The sequence below is a fragment of the Pelobates fuscus genome, chromosome 3, assembly GCF_036172605.1.
Source record: "Pelobates fuscus isolate aPelFus1 chromosome 3, aPelFus1.pri, whole genome shotgun sequence".
NCBI classification, from domain to species: Eukaryota; Metazoa; Chordata; class Amphibia; order Anura; family Pelobatidae; genus Pelobates; species Pelobates fuscus.
This window is the reverse complement of record NC_086319.1, coordinates 102,499,233-102,519,834: the sequence shown is the minus strand read 5'-3', so window position 1 is coordinate 102,519,834 and position 20,602 is coordinate 102,499,233. Positions and strand designations below refer to the sequence as shown.

Below are 20,602 nucleotides of genomic sequence, written 5' to 3'. Positions count from 1 at the left end.
TGATGCAAATTTGGAAGCCACCTTGGTATTCTTTTTCTTCTTTTGAAAATAACTCCATCGGCAGGCATAGGTCTTCTCAGGCCTCCTCTGTTATGAGCACATGTGAAAACTAAAGAATGTAAAGACCTTGTGATGCCAATTGACATCCTGTTTGTGCTTTGCCACTTCCTGTTATTTTGTAGCTAATATGACTTGTCCCCAACTACAACAATTGTCTAACTGCTGCTGTCTTAAAGGAACACTCCAAACCCTAAAGCACTTAAGCATGATGAGATGCTTTAAGGGTTAACAATGTGTCCCCTGGTATCAGGGACTGACTGTCATGCAGTGCAGACGTGTTTCTTTGGAGCTCACCCATACTCTGCTTAAATATACTATTTTTAAACTTACAAATAGTTTATTTTCAGTTTTAGGATTCATGGTTCTTGGAATCGATTAGCAGCTGTTAAAGGACCACTATAGACACCCAGACCACTTCAGCTTAATGAAGTGGTCTGGGTGCCAGGTCCAGCTAGGATTAGCCATTTATTCTATAAACATAGCAGTTTCAGAGAAACTGCTATGTTTATAATAGGGTTAATCCAGCCTCTAGTGGCTGTCAATGAAAATCACAGTGAGAAGACACCAGCATCCATAGGAAAGCATTGAGAATGCTTTCCTATGGACTGGCTGAATGCGCGCAGCTCTTGCCGCGCATGCATATTCAGCCGATGACGAGGAGGAGGAGGAGAGTCCCCTGCCCGGCGCTGGGAAAAAAAAAAGGTAAATTTAACCCCTTCTACCCCCTAGAGCCCGGCGGGAGAGGGGCCCTGAGGGTGGGGGCACTCTCAGGGCACGATAGTGGCAGGAAAACGAGTATGTTTTCCTGGCACTATAGTGGTCCTTTAAAATTTGACTACTCGCCTTTTATCTGTGTCTCAGCATCTGCAGCCTTGTCGCCTCTAGAGTAAGTAGCCAATCCTCAGGCCAAAGCGGAGCTGTATGCTACAACAGTGAATCATTGAACTCCTCCTCTGGACCAGTGAGGGATATCCCCACTGTGGAGGCTGCAGCTAATCTCATTAATCTCATTAACGTACTTTTTTTGACCATAAGACACGTACTTGCTTCTTACAAAATAGTTGTGAAACATAATATGCAACAAGCAGATATCCTGTCTAGTTACGACCAACTTTGTGAAAAGTTCTGGGCACTACTGTACTATCAAGCATTAAAGAAGCCACCACATACTCATCACACGGCAGAATTGCCATCAGCAAGACTCTGCACCGGGCATACTAGCCATCTCATACAATACCATTCATAAGCCGGGCCCTCCTGGGCTGCAAGCAATTAGGATACTGCCCCAAACACATTGCACACACGTGAAGAGTTACTTGAAGGAGACGTCCAAGCAATAGACCAATGCATGAATCCATGCTCCAGGGAATAGGACTTGGACATTATAACCAGGTCGGTGGTGCATTAGGGACGGCTCCATATCAGGCCTGGGGTCTCTTATTTAGAGGGACAGCTAATTGAAGTGGTCTGGGTGCTGTGCCCCTATTACACTTAGTGCTGCAATGTTTACATTGCAGCTCTAAGTCTGCCCTCAGTGGCTGTCTACCTTAGTTCCGTTATCTATCGGGAAATCCCAATGCGAGCACGGCCATTGCAGCACATGCTCATTAGGTCTCCCCTGCCAGCTAACGTGAGCGGATGGAGCCTGACCCAGCGCAGAGGGAGATCGGAGCTGGATTCAGGAAAGTGGTTGAAGGAGTTGTAACCCCTTCAGCCCCAATGGCTGATTTTCCTGGCACTAAAGGATCCCTTTAAGACTGTGTCCTCTTGTTGTGGTAGTTTTTCTTCTTAATATAGTTATTTAGACACCAGTATTGTAACCCTGCAACCCTGGCTCTTGTGCAACCCTCCCAACCTTACCCTGTGTGGGAACAGTGTGACTGCATTCTATAGAGAAATTCAACAGTTTATAATCTGGCCTACTTTCATAGATGATAAGATAAGAGCAGGGCGGCCTCCACGTGGATAACAAATAGGGCATTTAATACTATGAGCCTGAATACCTTTTTTTATTTTTTTCATGGCATAGTACTTGTCTTACATTACTATTATACTTGAGTTTTACTTATACATTACATCATTAATCACTCCGTGCACTAAAGGATAGTTTTTTTTATTGTTGATTATTCAACTGCACACGTAGTTCCATCTTATTTTCATGTTATCGTATGTACAATAACACAATGTGTGTTTTTTTGTTTTAATTCGATATGTCACCGATATGATATGCAACTGTGTTTCTCAATATCAATTGATGGACAGCCCCTCCTCCCACCTTTACCTGCCCGCCCCCCCCCCCCCCCCCTAACTAACTTCTGTCCCTTTTTAAACATTTCATAAAAGTGCTAATTTCATGGAAAATTCACACATTTTTTAAATATCTGGGTTGCATAAACTGGGAGCCTCTTTCCGACAGCTTTGTGTCCCAGCAATGGATTTAGTAAAATATATTTGAGAATTGCTGCAGGCACAAGGCTGTGATTGAATCCAGGTACCTGGGAGATCATCTATTCTGAAAGCGGAGCGGAACTGTGCCTTGTCATACTTGGTGGGAGTGCAAAGTCTCAGTGGTTGATAATGACTGAATAATGGCTTATTGGGCATGTCCAACTTTGCTCCTGTGCAAAATTAGTCCAATCTAAAACCTATTGTTTAAGCCTGACAAACAACAGCAAGAGAAATACCTGAAAGGTTAAATGTGAATTTGTGCTTAATAGCATCACAGAGTACTTAAATTATATTTTAAAAAGTAATTGTATAGTTTAAAAAACAGCTAACATCAGATTGGGAATGCACTATGGCTAGGCTAATCACGTTTCTCATAAACCCAACATGGCAGAAGTACTTGCAACACTATCAGCTACTGCTCATAAACCTAACTGTAAACATACATGATTTGTAGGATTATTTCACCTTGCTAACAAAACAAATAATTTCCTTTGACTTAATTCCTTTTTTTTTTTTTTAATGAAATTTTAAAAAAGCCCCAAAACTGGATGACGTGTACAGAAAGCAGAGCATGCTAATAGTATGATAGCCCTGCCAAGTTAGATGGCAAAAGAATATGTAAAAAAGTTCATCTCAATTCTACTAATCAAATCTTTAGAAAACCGACCTCAATCTCAGAGGAATCAATTTTCAGCGGACGTTTTTTTGGATGCACTAGCTTTTTCATCAAACCTTTCATGAGCCAATTCATGATTTGTATACGTGGCTTAGATTACCTTTTATCCAATGACTAAGCTTGTGATAAAAGCAGTATGGGATCACAATGTCTTAAAAGGCCAGTCTAAAGTTAATGGGGATTACTAACTAAATGAACAAAAACAATAAAATAAAATTATAAAAGTTTTCAGAACATAATACCTTTCAAAACCGAGTCTTTGCATTGTGCTAGGGTTTTCTTTCGAGACCAAATTAGTATAAACTACAGTCAAAATGAACAGAGCAGAACAGAAAAATGGGAAGCAGTGTATCGTCAGCTACAGGTGTATATGCAATACAGCTGAATAACTACTTCAAGGTAATACAAGATAACAATGCAGATACAGTAAAATTAAAATTGTGTGTATGTATGTGTATATATATATATATATATATATATATACACACACACACACACACACACACACACACACAGAGAATATTATATATAAACATAAAGCCCTATTTAACCAAGTCAATAAATATCTATCATATGGCATTATAAAACAATATTGACCGTGCTAATTTCCAAGGACTTTTAATATATATATATTTTTCATCTTTTAAACATGTATGTGATGAATGATATAGGACCTGTATTATGGTATAAACGCAACCTAGCCCTGAACGAACCACACTGCTATGATGTTACTTAAATCTGCTTGAAATATTCAGGCATTTATGGTCAATTTCGATAAGAGTTTGTCACGGCCGACACTTACCTGTCCCGGGAGCCTGCAATGTCCTGGAGGCAGTTCACAGAGGGCTTGGACGCCTGCTCCTTCCTCTGTCCCTCCTTGTTCCGATGTCCACCACCCTCTGTGGCAAGATGGCAGCTGCGTGAATGTCCACTTGGCACTCGGGGAAGATTATGGGAAGGAGGGATTAGAAAGAGAGGGGAGGGACTAAGGAATAACCAAGATGGCACCCAGTCCCATTCCCTCCTTTGTAGTCTTAGGGGGCTTTGCCTGCAGGGGGTGGGTACTGTCCACATGACCTTTTCTACCTATAAACAGACAAGGCATCCTGATCCTGGCTCTTGATTCCCCTGTAAAACTTCTCAGCTTGTGACCTTTGGCTTTGACCCTGACCGCCTTCTCTTCTTTGACCTTTGGTCTCTGGCGCCCTGCTTGTCTATTTTCTGGCTTGTAACCTTTAACTTGACTACCTCACTCCTTTGCTGCCAGCCCTGACCATCGGACTGCCTAACACCACTTCCTGTCTGCTCGTTTCTGGCTTGATCTGTAAATAAAGACACCCAGTCCTCAAAGATCTCCCAGGTTTCCGTATCCCTCTCAGGCACCTTGGTAGATCGTGTCTGCAAGGGGGTTGTTGTTCCTCTCCAAGCAAAGCAAATTGTCGGTTGTTAAAATTAAAGTTATATTCAAATTATACTTTTTTCCCCCCAGAATTTTACATATAACCTAGATTTTAGAAACAAACACTAAATACTATCAGATTTACTTTTAACTAAAATTTAAAAGATCTATAAAGTGTGGAAAAATATAATAATGATTTGAGTCTTAAAAATTCAGACACATATAATCTTTGGCATCCTGAACACCATGCAGCACTAACCTGAAGTTTTTGGTTATTTGTCATAGTTTGCCAAGGGTCAGCACACACATTTTCTCGTCTTGTAGCAATGGGGTTAAAAGAGGGAATAGGACCACATCTTACAGCATAAAAATGCATCCCCCTTCACAGGAACGCTATCTCCATGTGTGTACAAGTCATTTTATCAGCAGAAATTAAAAACATCTGTAACCCAGGCTGCTTGGGAAAAACAGGCTGGATTGATTGTCAATGCGCACGCTATACTACATGTCAGCACACTTAAGGCAAGAGTATGAAATGCACACGCATTTTCTTTTCATGCAGCAAAAATGAAATTATAATGTATTATAATGGGTATAAGCATTCACAATAAGAAGGAAAGTCAAGTGGTTTATGAATGCCTTTGAAGAAAAAAAAACATAATTTTTCCTCTACATACTTTAATGTTATACATCTTTACATAATATAATTTTATGACATTGCAGGTGATTAACAGGGGAGAAGGTACGCTGTGGTGTATTTGCAATTATCTCTACCTTGGCAGCATGTTTAATGCCAGACACTCGACATGTAGCTTTATTGACGAGCACCACTTGTTGCCAGCACCTTACTTAATTTGACTACGAGAGTCTCGCGTCTTTGCAGCCTCATGTGACCAGGGGTGAATCTCCCATTAATCTGGCAGGCTGAGGTATGTATGTCCTAAAAGAACCCTGAGATAAGAGGGCCGCAATCCCTACTGTCCTGCACTTCCAATACCTCCCAATGTTGGAAGGCTTACACATATACTTACTCGAAGATACATAAACACACATTCTGGACTTTTCATCTGTCCAGCTGTTAGAACAACAGTCCAGAACAAAATAGATTGGTGCAAGCATGTGCACTCACTGGCAGATCATGCATGCACAGTTAGGATATGATCGAGAGTGCTCTCATCCTATAAATGAGCACACACAGGAATTAATGACTATCAGGGTTATTCAGCAAAGTGAAAATGGCAGGGAATTCAAAATGAAGGTCAAAGTAGCCCAAGTGAAAGCATAGCTGAATGAGAGATTTTTTTCTGGTTCAACTATTTTGACCTTAAATTTGAAACTCACTTTGCATTCCCTGCAATTAACCCTGTATATTGTGCATCTATTCTATAGTGGTCAAATAATGCTCTGTCCCCTGTGAGTCTCTAACCAGTGTCCAGAAAGCAGGATAAAAGTCTGCTGCTAGTGGACAAGGGAAAATCTTGTAGAAGCCATATAGATTATGTAGCTATTGTTACACAAGTATAGAGAATTTGCAAACATTCTTACTGGAACCTTTGCCTATTCCTGTAATCACTCTCGGTCTATGCTCCTATTTGTTTGTTTTTTCTTTTTACAAATAACTACAGTGAAGTAAAATAGATTAATCAAATACATAGCCTGGTATACAACACACTACCCACAAGTGCCCCATAATTCCCTGCTTTCCATCATGGGAACATGAAGCATCAATCTCCTGCAGACAAATTAAAGGGACACTATACTCTCCAAAACAACTTTAGCTTAATGAAACAGCTTGGGTGCATATATCATGCCTCTGAAGTCTCACTGCTCAGTTCTCTTACATTTAGGAGTTAAAGGATCACTATAGGGTCAGGAACACAAACATGTATTCCTGACCCTATAGTGCTAAACCCACCATTTAGGTGGCTTGCCCTCACTTAGCCGCCCTATAAAACATTTTTTAAAACTCACCTTATTTCCAGTGCCACGCGGGTCTGCCGGCGCTGGCTCCGTCTCCTTTGTGACATCAAAATAGCTGATTTTTAGCCACTCCAATGCTTTCCTGTATGGTTTAATTGGCATGGGGCGGGGCCAAATGCAACTTTATCCAATCAGGACCTCCTTATAGATATGCATTGAATCAATGCATCTCTCTGAGGAAAATTCAGCGTCTTCATGAAGAGCGTGAGAACATTAAACGGCAGGGCTGCTTACTGTGCAGCCCTGATCCAGGAAGCCCTTCCAGTGGCCATCTAAGTGGCCACTTGGAGGTGTCCCTATGGGCAATGTAAACACTGCCTTTTCTGTCAAAAGCCAGTGTTTACATGAAAATGCCTGAAGGGAGCCATTATACTCACCAGAACAGCTACATTAAGCTGTAGTTGTTCTGGTGACTATAGTGTCCCTTTAAATCACTTTTGTTTATGTTTATGTTTAAGTTGGCCTGGTCACACCTTTCTTGGCTGTGAATGACACGGCATGCATGAAAAAATGGTTTTACTTTTAATCAGAGTATCTTGCTTTAAAGGTTTTTATCACCTGCTCTGCAATTTGATGACATACTCCTACAGGGTGTAGCAAGCCATTAACAGTGAGGGACACATTCTAAATTAAACAGCATTTGCAATAAAGGAAGTGTAAACATTAGATGACTCTTTACAGGAAGCGTTTAGGAAGGCTGTGCAAGTCACATGCAGGGAGGTGTGACTAGAGCTGCATATACAAAGTGATTTAAAGGGACACTGTAATCCCCAAAATAACTTTAGCTTTATGAAGCTTAAAAAAAAAGTGAGACTACCGGGGCATGATCTATACACCAAAATGGATTCATTAAGCTAAAATTGTTATTTTGACTATAGTGTGCCTTTAAGTATGTTTATACTCGTCCACAGAACCCCACCACAATGTAACAGATTTAGTAGTGTTTACTGTGGGAGAAGAGGAACTGTTAACTGAAAAGGTAACAGTTCCTCTTAAATACAATGTATAAAAATATGACTTTTCTACCAGTTATGCAGCTAATACATGTTACTTCCTGAACCCAATGGCTATCAAACATTCTGCTAATAAAAGAAAGAAAGAAAAAAAAAAAGAAGACTACTCATTGTTGGGCATCATAGTCAAATTAATTTGAGACAGCCATATGAAATATGTGTAATGTTACAGGAAAAAAAAAAAAAGATTTAAAATAACTTATTTATGAAACAACATTCTTACAATGAAGGGAAGTATGACAATGGCAGAGAGAAACATTTCTTGACAGCTAATGTACATTTTAGCACAATATTCTAGACATATATACAGCTCAAGGAGTTTTTACATTTGACTATTCCACAAGCAAGCAAAGCCAATAATAATAATGATAAAAAAGGCGTTAACACGTAAAGCCACAAGACAAAAACGTGATCTCTAAGTGACCACAACATAATGAAGCCTTTCTCACAGGCTGTGGTTTTGTCCCACTGACAAGCCTGTAATTACTTTATGTTCCCTTGGCTTTTGAAACAATCTGCAAAGCCAGTCTCTTTTGGCTAGAAGGAGACTTGGCATCATCACTAGAGTAAGAATAAAAATGTGGTTGTTTTTATACAGAACATCTAACGTATGTTATCTTGGATACAGGTAAAATTGAATCCCAACATGGCTGAAATGCCAACTGGGGATTGTCCGTGATAGAGCTATGCAACACATCATACTCCTGTATGTACACACACAGCTGGAAACTCAGCTGGTCTTCTTAAGAGAAGTCTATAATTAACTGGAGCTTTTAGGAAGCAGGAGTCTTAATCACCGATTTCCACTGTTCCTCCACTTATATAGATCTATCCATACTCGGCCTTTATCTTAAAAAGTTAAATCCCCTTTATTATATTTGAGGGAATAAAACTAGCAGATTAATAGAAGTTGGCAGGCAACAATAAAATTGCAAAGAGGGACAATGCTTAGAAAACATTGTAGAAATAGGAACAATAATCAGCCGATTATTAAAAAGTCTTAAATAATTTGTAGACGGACACTGATTGTTCAAACCAATCTAGAGAATCCATTCAACAATTTCATCCATGACAAACTAATTGCAAATGCTGGTTTTCCATCGTCCAATTTGACAAAAAATAAAAAATAAAAAAAAGATTTTATACCCATTCAAACTGGAACGATCACTGCCTAAACAAATATTTAGGTGATCAAAATTTAGTAAACTATTGATCTCTGCAAATGATGTCTAGGTGACTGTTACCCACCTGTGCAGTCCCTAACTCCACCCAGAATGTACTAGATAAATAAGGAGCGGTATTACATAATTAACAGACCACTACTTACTTAGATCACTTCATTTTAATGAAGTTTTCTGGGTGCAGTGTTCCGGTCATGTGATCCCTGCAATGTAAAACATTGCTGGGTCATTTGGCACTGGGTCACATGATGTGTTTATAATAAAGCATTGGATGTGCATCAGGTTTTCAATGATGCATTAGCGTTAGATTGGACACTGGGGTGTTTCTATAATTTATTGAATAAATGATGGGAGGCATAAATATCTATCTGAAGAATGGCCAGTGTAGGTATCCCTAGGCTGTAATGTAAACACTGCATTTTCTCTGTAAAGAAAAAAAAAAGTGTTTACTGCAAAAAGCCTGCAGGGACTGATTATTCTTGTCAGCACCTGTAGGCCTATATTTATTTGCCATTATATATTTGTAGGTCTATTTTACCTATTGGGCAATGCTGGCACATTTTAGGTAAAAGTATTATTACATTTATAATCATTTATGTAGCACCATAGTATTGTGTAGAACTTCACAATTCTTGAAATGGGATACTTCGAGGCAAATGACGCCCTGCTCTGGATTTGTGGTAGGCAGCTATATATACATCGTTAGATGGATTTCCCAGTTCTAAGGCAGTGACATTATCACTGCTCTAAACAGCTGGCGTAGGCTACCTAAGGAGCTATTGCGCAGGTAGCGACAGCTCTAATGTGGGAGTTTTGCATGCAATATGAGTGGCTGATGAAGGCCTACAAGTGGGCCATCTTGTTGGCAAGATGGCAGACGGCTCAATTCAACTGAATGTTTAATGACTAAATCACTTCACCTGTGCAATGGTTGGAAATACAAATGTGCAAACAAACATATGTGTAGGGAAAAAAGACAGGAAGAGACCGAACAAATTTAGCAATACCAGGTTCAGTGAATGAGAAACCAAACATAGTATTCCAATAACACATAAATGTGTAAAATAAAAGCTAGTGATGACTATTTTGAAAAGGTTAAATCAAAATAATATTGACCCGACAAAATGTTCAGTGGCACATTAGGGTGTGCATTGCGAAAACATTATCACCTAAAGTTTTATTAACAATGCAAAAATAAAAAAATAGATAAATTGCTCATTTTTGTTCAAGTGGTAAACAGATTTATATAGAGATATTTTGTTTTTCTTTGACAAGATAACAATCTCACCCCAACTCTTGCAAAAGTGCCCACAGAACCTAAATCTACATGACGGCAATTTAGCCTGGTGCTGGGGCACCCAATACACAGCTAGTCCCTGGATGGAAAATGTCTGTCGTCATGTAGCAGATGTAATGTACCCAGGTGCCCATCTGCTCTCTCTTTGGTGAATTGAGATAAAGTGCTTAGAGTGCTGAGTGTTAATGCATTAAACATTCATGAAATATCTGAATATCGTGTCCCTTGTGTTGAGATATTGCCACGCAACTCACTAGTAAAGCAATTTACTGAAGTAATCCTGAATAAGCCAATGACACATGCACACAAGGTTTTATTGTTTTATAACAAATGTACAGCTTAAAACAAGCCCACTTACCTTGATAAAAGGCCAGATATATTTTTTGGGTTCAATCTGCAAAACACATTAAAGGGGAACATGAAACAACAAGTTTTTCTGGCACGTGACTGCAGAAAGACAGAAAAAAATGTAGGTCAGCAAAAAGCATTTTGCTGTATACACCAGTCACAGAAATCATAGTCTAGACTAAACCCAGGTGGTGTGCATTCATTACAGGTAACGTTATTTAACTCAAATAGGAAGTTTTTACACTTATTTTGATAGGCAAGGGTAATCCATTTTCATGAAAACACTACACAGAAAAATAAAAAATAAAAATAAAAAATTTAACTGAAGCAGAGCAATAGGTTCATCACTGTCAGGTTGGATACAGCAAATACTGATACTGCATAAGTGTAAATTCGGCTTTAAGAGATTGGGCCTCTGGAGCTGTAGTATTGCTAAGAGTGCCACTTTAAAGGAACACTATAGTCACCTAAATTACTTTAGCTAAATAAAGCAGTTTTAGTGTATAGATCATTCCCCTGCAATTTCACTGCTCAATTCACGGTCATTTAGGAGTTAAATCACTTTGTTTCTGTTTATGCAGCCCTAGCCACACCTCCCCTGGCTATGATTGACAGAGCCTGCATGAAAAAAAAAAACTGGTTTCACTTTCAAACAGATGTAATTTACCTTAAATAATTGTATCTCAATCTCTAAATTAAACTTTAAATACATACAGGAGGCTCTTGCAGGGTCTAACAAGCTATTAACATAGCAAGGGATAAGAACATCTTAATTAAACAGAACTTGCAATAAAGAAAGCCTAAACAGGGCTCTCTTTACAGGAAGTGTTTATGGAAGGCTGTGCAAGTCATATGCAGGGAGGTGTGACTAGGGTTCGTAAACAAAGGGATTTAACTCCTAAATGGCAGAGGATTGAGCAGTGAGGCTGCAGGGGCATGTTCTATACACCAAAACTGCTTCATTAAGCTGAAGTTGTTCAGGTGACTATAGTGTCCCTTTAAGTAGGCAGGTATCTAGGGATTTGAGATCAAACATCTAAAAAAAAAAATTGAGCGGTATTAAAGAAACACCCAATTGAATAATATATATATATATATATATATATATATATATATATATATTAACAATTTGAGTGGTATTCTCCCAAAGAAAACATGCATGCATTTTATTGTCAAGGTTTTCTTTGGGGGTATATGTCGGCAACTTTTGCAAGCCCTCCACTGATTTCCCAACACAGCCTCAGTCAGGGTTTTGGAATACTCCAATCGGGAGCAACAATTGCAGGTTTCCTATGCTTTTTGATGGGCTGTAATAATAAGCAAGAGAGGCAGACACATATTGCTAGCAAAGCACTAAAACCTCCATGACTACAGCCAGTGAGGTGTTTCTGACCTCAATTATGAAACTGCAGATTTCGACTGACTTTTATGAACTGTCATGGAATAACTCAAGCAAGCTGAAATGTTTCATCCATGTGGTATGTCAATTAATTGCTAGTTCTATAATGTTATTTTATTCTGCCCATTTTTCTTCTTTTTTTTTTACCCTCTCCTGCTCACTCACATTTGTATTATTAAAGGAACACTATAGCGTTAGGAATACAAGTATTTATTCCTAACGCTATAGAGCCCGCCCCGTTCCGTGGTGAATAAATGGTTAACCATTTATTTGCATACCCTAACCCAGCACCGGGTTCTCTCGTGGCCCTCCAGATGTTGCTGCACTACAACTCCTATGATTCTTTGAATTACATAGATAGCCAGAGAATCATGAGAGTTCTAGTTCAGCAACATCTGGGGGGCCAGAGTCTGAGGACCCCTGGTTTAAAGCAACAACTCACCTGTGTTTGCACAGGACACTATCTGTCAGGTGCATCAAATGTGACTAAAACCCTTTTTGTTTAACCAGCAGTTTGCAGAGCACGATAGGAGTTTTAGCGTTAAATAAAAATAAAAAAGCCTCAGTGACAGACATGGCTTATACCAGTATTAATCACCTGTTACGCAATTAAAAAAAAATAAATAAAAAAAAATAAAAAAAAACATTTTTAAGCGGTTCATCACTGCCCTTTTAAAAGCATGAATAAGGTTCTGTACACATTTTCCAACCTCACAGTCAACCCAAGAAATAACTCTGAATGAGTACATTGTTTTAGGGGGTTGGTTAAACTGGTTCCTTGTGAATAGACAGGATAGTAATGTACTAAAATCTCTCCATTCATCTAAATCTGTTACCTTTAAATAAATGTGCAGCATTTTGGACAGCTATAAAGGAGCACAGACCCCTGTGTGTTCTTATTAAGTGTTAACCAGAGATCCAGAAGCAAGCAAATAGGGTGATGTGCTGCACTTGCTAATTTATTATGCCTGTGGTAGTCATAGACACGGCTTGCTGACTAATAATTAATTACTATGTTTTATTAGCTCACTGATATGGCTTGCATGTTGTCCTTAGAAACTCACAAGTACAGCAATTACAGCCATGTTGTTGATTCTAGATCTGCAGAAAACTAGGTGCAGACAGATCTGTTTATTTAAAGAGAAGTGTTAGGAAGACAGAGGTGCCACAAGCAGACTAATTCTCAAAATACAGGTCACAGTGCGGCAGTCTGCAGATTTCATCTGGCAAATTCAATCTACCGTATATACTCGAGTATAAGCCGACCCGAATATAAGCCGAGGCCCCTAATTTTACCCAAAAAACTGGGAAAACTTATTGACTCGAGTATAAGACTACGGTGGGAAATGCAGTAGCTACTGGTAAATTTCTAAATAAAATTAGATCCTAAAAAAGGTATATTAATTTAATATTTATTTACAGTGTGTGTATATAATGAATGCAGTGTGCATGAGTGCAGCGTGTGTACGTATGAGTGCAGCGTGTGTATGAGTGCAGTGTGTGTGTGTGTGTATATGAGTGCAGTGTGTGTGTGTGTGTGTGTATATGAGTGCAGTGTGTGTGTGTGTGTGTGTGTGTATATGAGTGCAGTGTGTGTGTGTATATGAGTGCAGTGTGTGTGTGTGTGTGTGTGTGTGTGTATATGAGTGCAGTGTGTGTGTGTAGCTGAGCCTTGGTGGGGGTGGGCAATTTTATTATTATTTTTTAAATTATTTTAATAATTTTTTATTATTATTATTTTTTATTTAATTATTATTATTATTATCTTATTTCATTTGTTTTCGTCCCCCCTCCCTGCTTGATACATGGCAGGGAGGGGGGCTCTCCTTCCCTGGTGGTCCAGTGGCATTGGCAGTTCAGTGGGGGGGGAGGGGGGCTGGCGGAGAGCACTTACCTCTCTTGCAGCTCCTGTCAGCACCCTTCTCCTCCGCGCCGGTCAGTGCAGCTTCTCTGTCAGCTCACACTAAGTCTTGCGAGAGCCGCACTATGACCCCGCGGCTCTCGCAAGACTTACACTGGGAGCTGACCGAGGTGCTGAACGGACCGCCGCGGAGGAGGAGAGAGCTGACAGGAGCTGCAGGAGAGGTAAGTAACCGCTCTGCAGCCCCCACAGCCCCCTGTCTGTATTATGGCAATGCAAATTGCCATAATACAGACATTGACTCGAGTATAAGCCGAGTTGGGGTTTTTCAGCACAAAAAATGGGCTGAAAAACTCTGCTTATACTTGAGTATATACGGCTTTATTCCGAGCTAAACACGCAAAACAAAGATACAACAGGCCTTAATGGGACACTGTAGGCACTGTATCTGCTTTATCTCAAACTGATCATAGTGTGGGGAATCTCATTCAGCATTACATTTTTTTACGTTTTAATGCTAAAATAGAGTTCCAGCAGCCCATCCCCCTCTGTGCTGCTTGGGCTCATGATGAAGTATTAGCCTGAACAGCATGGCCAGCTGTGATTGGTTAAATGTGTCAGCTAAGTGATTTTAGCCTGTCAGATTTCCAACGGATGGTATGAAGGGTATGACTACAAGGAAGAGCGTAATCTCTGACTTAGCTACCTCCAGAAGGGGCTGGACTGCGGGTAGCCAGGGACCTTTATTTAGTGTTAAACTACTCTAAAATGTTTTAACACTGAATGGAGGGACAGTCATAGGGAACTCCAGACACTATAACCAAGTCAAAAAGATTAAATTATAGTGACGACAGTGTCCCTTTAACTTCACCTGTAATACGCACATATAGTCTTCAAGCAAGTGGCTGGGAAAAAATGGCAATGCTTGGAAGCGCTATCGCCACAAAAAAAAAAAAAAAGTGCCAGGCCCTTGGGATTTTAAAGAAAATTGATGCCCAATTGCCTGTACTATGATCTATTGTTAAAGGTCAAAAAATGTCTGAAATACTTGCTTCAGCTATCAGCCACTCTCATATTTTGCAAATTTGATCATTATCAGAGTAAATGGAGACTTAACTGCTAGCTTGCATTTTCTTGAGTCATAGTGTATCTTTATCTTCTGCTTTGAAGATATTAAATAGGCAGAGGGAGGGTGTGCTACTGGAAAATAAATTCAAATGGGAAACATAAATTGTGCTCCGCTTCCAAAGAAATTAAAAGCTGCAATTCTGACATTTGGCCAATGCTTTTTGCCTGATGAGGAAATGATGGTGATGCTCAAATCACACATGCTGTATGTGAGTGTGTGCGGCTTTTTATGGTGTAACAATGCCTCTAGTGTGCAATGTTGTACTTGCATTTGTTTGTTCAACAATAAAGCCCTGGTAACCAAACACAGTAATTCTGTTATGCAAGGTTTTTTGTTTCTGTTCCACCATTGCAACATGTTGTCCAACTGCTGGATTTTGATGGCCACTTCTAAATCTTTAATAATTATGTAAAACAAAACAAAATACCACATGGAAATGGTTAACAAGTTCTCGGATTTTCAATATTCATTCCAGAGAAGAGCAGAATGCTGGAATTACGTGGCAATGAAAAAACTAAATAGTTTGGACTTTAGTGGATACCTCAGGTCTGAGGTTATTTTGTTTTTGTTTGTTTTTTTTAAAACAAAGCATAAGTTTAAAAATGCAATACCTGGAATGAATGCAACCATAGTGACATCATTTAAAGAGCACCACATTTAGAATAAAAAAAAACAATCACAAACAAATTTTTTTTTTTTTTACCAAGAATACCGTGAACAGCATTACCAATAAATTATCAAAATCATCTTTTGTAAACTTTATTTTATAATGTCATTAACAGACTTAAAACTCTATTATGAACTTTGGCCTCAAGTTAGTATGGTTGTATAAGCTTTTAAAATGAATTAATATGAAAATGATTTTAATTTTGTAATATTTTCATATTTTTAATCCATTGACAAAAAAATTATATAATTTCAAAAGTTGATCCAAAAATTATATGGAGAACTAAAGCAGGCAGGATTATAGTAAAAAAAGAATGTATGTAAAGGTTTCAAATATGATATTAGAGAATGGATATCCCTAGTTTAAATAATTCAAATGGATTATGGACCCATATTTATTGCTAGACGATATTTTGAGATGTTAAACCCAACTTGAATAAGGGTATTGAAAAAGATTATTTAGATAATGTTTCGGAGTTGTGTAAGAAATGCTAAATCCACCACAAACACCATTGTCACCTTTTCATCAGTTTGGAAGAAAGTGTTGCATTATCAGGCAACAGCAAGCTGAAAAGGACAAAAATATTCAACAGTATGAAAATACAAAAAAAAAAGTACTAACTGAACATTGCAGGAAACTCACAAATGGACACTTTAAGCACCATAAACACTAAAACTTATTGTAGTGCTTCCGAGGCTATAGGTACAATTCTTCAATTTCTGTCAAATCACACACAAAGGGTGTGGCAAAAACTAGAATACATTCCTAATTATGCAAAGCACATGGCTCAACTTGCAACATTGTAATATGGAAGATTCCTCTTCCTCTGTGCCAGTGTTTGTGTGGAAGCACAAAAGAGGTTTTCAGATGATGTGTAATGATTTACAAGACGATGTATCCACCACATTGGCTCCCATGGTCAAAATGTTATCAGTGAAATGATCAATGGAAACGTGGGCATGCTGAAAGTGCTTTCCCTATTTCCTCTTGTGCTTATAGCCTCTCATTTGTATGAATTCCCGAATAAGGAAAAAATGCATAATTATGACATTATCAGGTAAGGTGTGGACTCTATTTATTTTGTCAAACTGCTTCAAAGTGGTTTGACAAAAAAAAAACAGGGGAAGGCACCCACAGCGTACAAATAAACACTAAAAATGGTGCTTTGAGGGTCCCTTCAATATGAATGAATGCCTTAAAAATGGAAATACATTGACTGAGATTGAGCATTAAATGGTTTGACAACTGTTTTAGGTTATTTTTTTTATAAACATTTGACAGTCTATTCAAATACAATTTAATAGCTTGTATTATTAAACATAATGTAATTTCTGTGACTGACTGCTTTCCTTAATTTCCTTACAAATAAACAATACAGATTCTAACTTCACATAGATTGCACATATTCAATAAGCAAAAACATCTGGACATGTCTGCAGCCTGTGTGTAATTAGAGAGTCACATCACAGACTGTCCTCCACAATATTAGACAGTCACATCACAGATTGTCCTCCACAATATTAGACAGTCAACATCACAGATTGTCCTCCACAATATTAGACAGTCAACATCACAGATTGTCCTCCACAATATTAGACAGTCAACATCACAGATTGTCCTCCACAATATTAGACAGTCACATCACAGATTGTCCTCCACAATATTAGACAGTCAACATCACAGATTGTCCTCCACAATATTAGACAGTCAACATCACAGATTGTCCTCCACAATATTAGACAGTCAACATCACAGATTGTCCTCCACAATATTAGACAGTCAACATCACAGATTGTCCTCCACAATATTAGACAGTCAACATCACAGATTGTCCTCCACAATATTAGACAGTCACATCACAGATTGTCCTCCACAATATTAGACAGTCACATCACAGATTGTCCTCCACAATATTAGACAGTCACATCACAGATTGTCCTCCACAATATTAGACAGTCACATCACAGACTGTCCTTCACACACCGAAGATTACGTTTTTTTTTTACGATACACAATAAAGAAAAGTAATGTTTTTTTTCTTCACTCCCTTACCTCAAACAGGAAGGGTGACTTTTTGTTTGTCAGAGCAAAGGATTGGCATGAGTCCACGAGCAAGTTTGCTCATTTGGTAACAAAGCTCTAGTCACGAACATAGAAGTGTCTAAATACATAGAGTGTAGACTCAGCCATCACCAGTGCAGATATGAGTCGCTGTATACATTTCTGCCAGCCACATGCAATTTTATTGATTTATTTTTAGAGAATTCAGCGGTTAGATTATCGCATGACTCTGCAAACATTACATTCTCAGAAGATCTTTGGCAAGTTGTTTTAAGACAGATTTTAAAAGCCATAAGTAAACATTGGTCATATTATTAATGCCTTCAATGGAATAAAAATAATCTGGATCTTGCACAGAACTGTAACATAAACCCTCAGACCAATATTGCATTCCGAGCAGAATAATGATGATGATATAGACTGAAATCCAATACTATTTTTAAAGACTCATTGGATTCAGCAAATTTGACACAGAAATATGTACAGTAAGATATGCATGCAAAATATGTACAGTGTTCTTAAAGTGCACATGACAATAACATTTAATTAAATGTTTATTTTAGAAGCCTGATTTACTGTCATCACAATAAGGCAGTCCCCACTTGTGCTTTAATTTAAGAAGTCATGAAGTACACAAGAAGTGAGATAGAGCAGCAGCTATTGCTCCAGCTGCAATATATAATACAGGTTTAATACTCATCGTCATTTTGCATAGTTCCTACATTTTAAATCAAAATGAACAAAAAGTTGCATGACTCCATACTGCTGACATGTCGGAGGCTTCCAGAATCGATCTGCTCTTCACAAAGGGATGGAATAAAATGTAATGGAGGAAAGCAATCATGCAGAACTTGATAAATGATAAACACATGGCTGCTTTTGCAGACATACAGATAAAATAACTTTCTAATACACATTACCTGTCTATTGTTCTGAGCCATTTTTAAAAATGATATTTTAAAGAAAGTTATGTTTATTTCCATCCAGTACAGATATTAATACATTACCTATAATATTGCATTTTGGGTTATTTATTAAAGGATCACTCTAACCAAAAAGCAGTGTTTTATTTAAAGTTAGAGCTTTGATTAAAGTGACACTGCAGGCACTGTGACTGCTTCACCTCACTGAATTGGCTGTAGTGTCTGGAGTCCCCTGGTACCATTACCAAATGCTATATGCATACTCCCAACATTGCCATCCAGAGAAGCAGGGCAAATGCACTAGAGCAGGGAATCCCTCTAATCTGTGTTCAGGGAAAATGCCCTGAACATAGACCAACACTGGTGCACACGATCTTTTGCACATCCTCACTTACCAATTTGTTTTACGGCCAAGTCGTAAGAACGGAACCCGGTTGGTAAAGGAGTGTCTGTACACACACATTTTATATTATATATTTATATATATATATATATATATATATATATATATATATATATATATATATATATATATATATATATATATATATATATATATATATACACATACACATATATTTGCAAGCCCTCCCATTCTAACCCAGTCCAGACTTCCTGTGACTGTCCAATCGCAGACTTCCTAATGTAGATGAATGAGAAGTCTTTGCAAGGCATGTGCTCTAAGCAATTACCTGCCTCTAAAATTTTAACTCAGTGGAGCTAAACTCCAGACAGTAAGCTTGTTTAGGCAGTGCCCTCTTCACGTGGTGTTTCAGTATGTCAATCATGTTTTTTAGGAATTTAGTGTTTGATTTGTTAACCTATTGTACAGTGCTGTGGAATATGTTGTGCCATAAAAAAATTTGTAATTATAAACTAGTGCTTGCACTCTTTTGAACATTTGGCAGCAGATACATACAATTAACAGCTAGTAGACGATAACCAGGATTAGCAGTAGAGATGTCCCGAACAGTTCGCCGGCGAACATAGCTTGTTCGTGGAGAACATATGCAATGTTCGATCCGCCCCCTATTCGTCATGGAGGTGGGAGGGAGGGGTCTGCTGCTGATTGGCTGGAATGTGTCTGCTGACTGTGAGGTACAGGGTCAAAGTTTACTCAATGATGACAAATAGGGGGCGGACCGAACATCGCATATGTTCACCCGCCGCGAACAAGCTATGTTCGCCAGCGAACTGTTCGGGACATCTCTAATTAGCAGGTTTCTAGCGCTTGTTATGCAGTAAAGTAGGCAACCCAAACCAGACACTCTACTTTCTGATCATAAGTAGTATGTATGCAGAAAGAAGGGAGCAGGACCTTGAAATAGTCCAATGTCAGGTTAGTAACAAGAATTAGAGGGTAAGGGGTAAGATAGTGTAACAAGATTAGTGATTGGAGAAAACAAAAAAGATGGAGCTTATAATTAGCTCTGATTTAATGCACCCGGGCGGTGTAATCCATGCCTGTTCATAGAAACTTGGTATCTTGGCCCAATGGGGGCTAGTCTAGAGGTATGAAATGAAAACAGAAAGTGGCACTAATATAGTGCAGTATAATGGATATACTGCATTGGGTGAATACATACAAGTGCACACTCAAATTTATTAAAGCCTTCTAATGGCTCCTACTGAATAGCGTGGAGAGAAACAATCCACACTCTTGGATATTTATAGGTTTCCCACTCTTGGATGAATGTGGTATAAATACTCACTGTGTTACATACTCACTGTCGTGTATATAGATAAAAGAAAAATCTAATGCTCACTGTCTAATAAACTTTTTTTTTCTTTTTTTTAATAAAAGGAAAAAGTGGTTTTGCTCAAGCCACAAAGAATAGGTGGTATGCTCCCCCCACCAAGGAAAGTAATATCCAAACATTAAGATAAAAGCAGGACTGTCAAAAGGTAATAAAAATTCACATATTTTATTGAAAACCGTTTATGTGAACAGAAGAAATAAAACAAAACACAAATGCGTTTCACCTAATTTACAGGTTTTATCAAACTCTTACAGGCAAAAGAACCGTTACTGTATAAATAGAGTAAATTGCGGGTTTGAAAATCACATTATGTCATAGTCACGTGACCTTGAAGCAATTAATATCAAAGCAAATCAGGTTTAACAATGTTATAAACATTATGAATAAAGGGTGCCCAACT

General features: G+C 38.4%; 1 protein-coding gene across 3 annotated transcripts in view; it reads right to left on the bottom strand.

Annotated features, from left to right (window-relative positions):
- Positions 1-20,602, bottom strand: part of ARHGAP26 (Rho GTPase activating protein 26) — a 431,709-nt gene that overhangs the window by 72,342 nt on the left and 338,765 nt on the right. For 2 of the 3 annotated variants that reach the window (XM_063447382.1, XM_063447383.1), the window contains exons 21-22: positions 15,977-16,024; positions 10,413-10,448 (exon numbers count right to left, since the gene is read on the bottom strand). In XM_063447382.1, the coding sequence (XP_063303452.1) occupies positions 10,413-10,448; positions 15,977-16,024 (84 nt within the window). The remainder of the gene's footprint in view (positions 1-10,412; positions 10,449-15,976; positions 16,025-20,602) is intronic. The other variant, XM_063447384.1, reaches the window with a different exon arrangement.